The sequence below is a fragment of the Procambarus clarkii genome, chromosome 4 (assembly GCF_040958095.1).
Source record: "Procambarus clarkii isolate CNS0578487 chromosome 4, FALCON_Pclarkii_2.0, whole genome shotgun sequence".
Taxonomy (NCBI): Eukaryota; Metazoa; Arthropoda; class Malacostraca; order Decapoda; family Cambaridae; genus Procambarus; species Procambarus clarkii.
Genome location: NC_091153.1, coordinates 33,772,126 through 33,778,369, shown reverse-complemented (window position 1 = coordinate 33,778,369; position 6,244 = coordinate 33,772,126). Strand labels below are relative to the sequence as shown.

Genomic DNA, 6,244 nt, shown 5'->3' with positions numbered 1-6,244 from the left:
ATATGGGTAATGTGTACCGATTTGTAGTTCATCTTAAGGGAACTTCAATATAAGACTAAAGTATATGTACATTAAAGTGTGGTGTGTGTATGTGTGTGTGTGTGTGTGTGTGTGTGTGTGTGTGTGTGTGTGTGTGTGTGTGTGTGTGTGTGTGTGTGTGTGTGTGTGTGTGTGTGTGTGTGTGTGTGTGTGTGTGTGTGTGTGTGTGTGTGTGTGTGTGTGTACGTGTGTACGTGTGTACAGTACAATATTAATTTGACAATAACTTGTTGGAATAAAGGTCAAATTTTATTAATCCTTTTTTTTTTAGGTACAGCTGAGTTGCTGAAGCTATGACAGGGCTCCGGTCGCTGGTAGCACGGAGGAGATCATCCCTGGCATCTCCACCTTATGTCTCCAGCACCAGCAACTTGCCACTCAATTTGTCCGATGCTTATGTTAGTGATGGTAAGGGTCAGAAATCTGAAAGTAGCAGCTGCCAAACACCAGAAGAGGTGACTGCAAATGGTGAAGAGGCAAGCCAGGATGATGATGGGGGTGGCGGTGGTGAAGGGAATGGCGGTGGTGGTGGTGATGATGGTGATGTAAGCAGCCATAGCTCAGATAATGGTGATGTAAACAGCCATAGCTCAGATAATGGTGATTGCCAGGCACCACAACAGACAAATGATAGTAATGAAGTTAATCAGACTCAAGAAAATACAGATGTTGAAAATGTAGAAAGTGATAGGACCAATGAGGTATCGGCTGCAGATAATGAAGAATTAAACCAGTGCCACGAACCCGGTGATAGGGGGGTTAATGAATTGGATAAGGCAGGCAATGTATCAAATGTAAGTTGTGAATCTGTGAACAAAAATAACGAGCCTACTGATGTAGAACACGTTGAAAATGCCAACACACAAGAATTGTCAAAAAGTAAGCATCCATCAGTCTCAGAATTGTCAATGATGAGTAAAGTAAACCTAGAAGAAAAAGAAAAAAATAGTGAGGATATTCATGTGTCTAATGAAGATAAACAGGAAATATTGTGTGTGAATGCTGATTGTTAGAAGCATGATGAGGGAACTACTGACAGAGATGCAGAAAAGAGCAATGAACAGAATGTATCTGATGCAAATAATGAAAAGATCATTGATAAAGAAGGAAGTGAAAATAAGGAAACCACTAATGTAGATCATATAGTGAATAACAGAAATTCTGACATCAATATTATTGATGGGGGAGGAAGTTGGAGTTATTCATCCTTTAGAGAAAAAAGATGACAATTTAAATCAAAGCAATTGTTCAAATACTCCGAATGAGAAAGAAGTAGCTCCACATGATGAAAATGGAGAAGGCTCAAGTGAATGTTTATCCATCGCAGATTCCAAAAACCCAAAACTTGACAACGATACTTGTGTTAGTGGTAAACAAATTAGTAATACTGAACAATGCAGCAAAAGTGAATTACTGACTATAAAAGAAAAATTTTGTGAAGGTGCTAATCGTTTTGTAAAAAAGTCTGCAATGGAGATCGAATCAACTCTAGCGAGTCGTGGTGTAACCATTGTGAGGAGAATGGTTGATAATGTAGAGACTGTTGGCAGGATAAAGAATGAAACCAAGCAAACTACTAACATGGCTGCTGTTGTTAAAAATGGATCTGTAATTACAGCAAACCCACAAATCACCGCACCAAGTGGAAACGTTTCATCACAGTCAAACTCCAGACTATCATTGGCTAATAATGTCTTTAAAGGATTTGCATCTGTCAGCATTCAGACTGAGTCTTCGGTTCGACACTTTTCGGAAGGACTGATGAGTCGGTCAGTATCAAAAGACATCTATAAACCCATCAATTCAAGAGGGACACTTGTTCAGGGAGGTTCTAAAGCACTTTCAAACCTTAAAAAATGTACACAGCTAAATTTTAGGGGCTTTCCCATACATCCAAACTCCAAATATACTCCACATACAAACTCAAATTTAAGATCCTTAGGATTAAATGACAGGATTTAAATTAGATACTACTCTAAAAGGACTAAATTTACACACAACAAAAGGATTTACTGCACACTCAAATCCCAGAGGACCTTCGTTTCAGAATAGACTTGGAGGGACTGCTATGCAAGCAAATCTTAGAGCAAATGCTATGCCCATAGACTCCAGTGGGCTACATGGATACCTGAACAAAGGATCAATGAGATATGCAAGTCCAAGAGGACCCACTATAAAACCCAATTCAACTGGATAATCTCCTCATTCTAAGTCCACTATTTCTCTTCATATTAGACCAGTTACATCACAACAGTCGAGACCTGTTGGAAATATGTCACAAGTTCGTTCTCTAGGAATTCCTAATCACTCAAAGTCTGTTGATGTATCTCTGTTATCTAAGGTTACAGATGTATCTTCACAGCCAAGACTTGAAATGTCTCCATGTGCAAAATCCACAACAATGGCTCCACGGGCACCATCCACAACAATGTCTCCACAATCAAGACCTAACGTGATGTCTCCCAATAGACCTAACGTGATGTCTCCACAATCACAATCTGCTAAAATGTATCCACAGTCTAAGAGTATTGATGTCTCCCCACAGTCCAGGACTATTGACTTGCTATCACAGAATAAGTCTAATGAAGTTGATGTGTCATTGCATTCCAAGACAGGTGATGCATCCCCCAAGTCCAGATCTGTTGGCACAGTTTTACCGCTACAGTCCAGATCAGCTGATTTATCGCCATTGTCAATATCTGATCAGATTTCTCCACAGTCAATAAATAAAGTGAACCATACGGGAATCCATCCGCACTCAAGGTATACAGGGATGTCTCCCCAGTCTTTGATGACAGATCTTTCTCCACAGTCAAGATCTTCTGGACTTCCTCCTCATTCTGTCTCTGCAGTCCATGCTACACAGTCAGTTTCTACTACCTCCACTAGACCATCACCTCAGATGAATTTAATGGGAGTCTCGGCACACTCCAGTACTATAGGACCCCTTCCAGAATCAAATGATGAGACAATTCCACCATATTCTAGTTCAGGGGCTCTCCTGTCTCAAACTAACTCTCTGGGAGTTCCTTCGCATATGGTTACTTCGGGACTACCACATATGGTTAATTCTGATAGATTTTCTGCAAGTTCTAGTTCCAGTGGGTTCCCCGTTTCATCAGGATTTCTTGGAAGCTCTAGCACTGATCAATTCCCCACTTACAACAATTCAGAAGAGTTTTCTCCGCACACTAATACTACTGAATTCCCTTCCGAATTAAGTTCTGGAGGGTTTAACATGCATTCAAGTTCAGGAGGATTTTCCACACAGTCCAATCTAATAGGATTTTCAACACAGACAAATTCATGTGGATTTCCTCAGCACTCCAATTCTGGAGACTATTCTCCTCATAATCCTGGGGGGATCATTGAACAAACAAATTCAGAGGGATTTAGTGCTCATTCAAGTTGTGGCAGCTTCCCAGTGGCAATGAATTCTGGCGGCTATCCTACTCATTCAAGTACTGGACAATAAAATACTCAAAATATTGCTGGTGAATTTCGTGAAAATTCTACAGATATGATGATGTATTCTGCATCAAGAGACTTCCCTATGCATCCAAACTCTAGAGAATTCTCAAGCTATAGTAGTTCTAATAATATGCCAAATAATATGCAGAATTGCAGCCAAGGAGTGCCTCTACCTTCAAACACTGGGAATCCTTCTATAAATCCTATCGTTGGAGACCAGTATTCCCAGTCAAACTATGGTGAATCACTGGCTCATCCTACCTACAGAGAGGCACCTTTGCATTCTAGAGTCAGTCCTGGAGAAGTGCCAGTACTCCCCGATTTCAGAGAATCATCCTTACGACATGCTTACAGAGATTCATCTCTACCTCCCAGTTATAATAATTATAGAGATCATGGTTCACAGGATAATTCAAGAGGGTCACAATCACACAATTATAGGGGCATGCCATTGCAATCTAATATGGGTGAACTGCAGGCTCATGTAAACACTAGAGCACAAAACTCTCATACTAGTTTCAAAGAACAATCTGAGCCTGCTGGATACAGAGGACAAGACATTCTTAGCAACTACATGGAATCTTCAGCTATTCCCAACTTCAGAGATACATTGGACCTTGGTAACTGTACAGAACCACCTCTTAACAATTACAGACAAACTGTAAACCACTCCAGTCCCAGAGAGCAAGTTCTTCCATCTTTTGGGGAATCTGTAACTCATCCTAGCCCTGGAGATCAAGTAATTCCAAGTCCCAGAGAACAAATGCTTCCTCCCTATGGAGAACCTGTTGGTCATTCCAGTCCGAGAGAGCAAGCTCTACCAGGCTTTAGAGAATCTGTAAACCATGCTAGCCCTAGAGATCAAGTTCTTCCCTGCTTTCAAGAAACAGTTAGTCACACCAGCCCTAGAGAGCAAGTTCTTCCCTGCTTTCAAGAAACAGTTAGCCACACCAGCCCTAGAGAGCAAGTTCTTCCTTCATTTAGAGTAAACGGTCGACATTCTAGTCCAAGAGAGCAAATTCTTCCTAGTTTTCAGGAAACTTTAAATGACACTGTGATGGTAAAGCGTTGGTGTTCGGCTGTTTCAAAAGCTGGGGGCACGGCCTCGTCACATCACAAAAAAAAAGAGAAAAGTTTGTCCTTTCGTCTGTAGTAAGGTAATGGGAAGACACACAAAACACAAGTATATAAACAATGAAATTTTAATTACTCTAGAAAACAAGATATGAATAAAGGCAATCTCATAATATGCAGGGCACCAACGCTTTACTGTCACATTACGTGGGGGCCTGTCCGGGAGCTTCACTCAGGTACTGGTGCCAAGTAGTAAATTTGTGGTAAGCGTATTTGGCTTTGGTAATGTAGCTTTTCACTACTTTCAATATTCAATTTTATTTTCATATGGTGCTGTGTGTATTGTGCATTCTGAGAGTAGCATATGGTGAAGGTGAGACAACTTTGGTTTACGTGGTGACTGTAGGCCTCAGTCATTCTCTTAATTGGTCATCTCTCCCTCCGTGTTATTACTCGTGTTTACCATCTTTTGTCCCTAGGATATTTCTCATATTTTCGGCAGATCATCATATTGGTACCGTGGTACTGTGGTCTGTCCCCGGGTCAAGTGCACCTATCTTCTGCAATCTGACAGTAGGAGGATAAAGAGGGCCATAGTTCCTCTCGCACGAACTTTAGTTGCTGAATTGGGACCTCAGCAGCAGTTCTCGTCACCAGTTGACACCTCGCATCCCCTACACGTCGGTCAGAGATGATGATATTTACATTGGTAGGGAATTAGCCTTCTTTTTCAGAGCACAAAAGTTCGCTAATTCTGTAAGTATCATATTAATTTCAGTGGGAAAAACTTGCTTATGTCCTATAGAGACTCGGCAAGGTATGCCTACATTCTTGGACTACCAATTTTACTTTTGAGGCAATTAACTGTTTCATTTGTTTTAGAAACTCAGTTCCGCTTGTTTAGTAGGATTTTCTTGCCCTTATCTTCTTACATGAGTACCGGGTAGAAGATTTCCTGTGACCTTGATTTATTAATCATTTATCATCTTGAAATTAACATTAATTGTTAAAGATTCCACAGGATAGGTACCAGTTGCCACGTTGTCCTGTTTCTGACATTCACCATATCACAACAGTATATTCGTTGTGCATTTATTTGCTAATTTCACCATGTTTCGTCTCCAAGCTTTCTGTGCAGATCCAGCAGGTGAAATAGGGACTTTAAGTCGTGCCAAGAGGACTGAATTACAAACTCTTGCACATGAGTATCAACTAGAAGTTCCCTACCAAGCCAACAAAAATGTAATACATAACCTGTTACTGGATCATCTCTTAGAGGAAGGTAAAATAGACTCTGAAACTCACGAAACTTACTTTATTGCAGATAAAACTGATTTGGCAACGATGAAACTCAAACTAGAGCTGGCCAAGATCGAACGCGAGCAGCAAAGGGAAGCAGCTGCCATGCAAAGAGAAGCCCTCGTGCAACAAAGGGAAGCAGCTGCCATAAGAAGGGAAGAAAAGGAACGTGAAATCGCCCACAAGGAACGTGAGATTGCAATACTCCGTGAGCGGGAACGAGTACAGCTTGAAACAAAACAACGTCAATTGGAGATGCAACACGAACATGACAAACAACAAGCAACTCTGGCTATGGAATGTCGTCAACGAGAATTCGCGTTGGAATTCACACCTCGTTCACACCTCGTTCAACGCCAGC

General features: G+C 41.1%; 1 protein-coding gene and 1 pseudogene across 1 annotated transcript; both read left to right on the top strand.

The window, feature by feature from the left end:
• Positions 1–332: 332 nt before the first annotated feature.
• LOC138370991 (dentin matrix acidic phosphoprotein 1-like) lies at positions 333–1,052 on the top strand. Its single transcript, XM_069335631.1, has one exon. The coding sequence runs from the start codon at positions 333–335 to the stop codon at positions 1,050–1,052; it is 720 nt and encodes a 239-aa protein (XP_069191732.1).
• The window catches only part of LOC138370980 (mucin-12-like), a 7,782-nt pseudogene continuing 2,153 nt past the window's right edge, over positions 616–6,244 (top strand).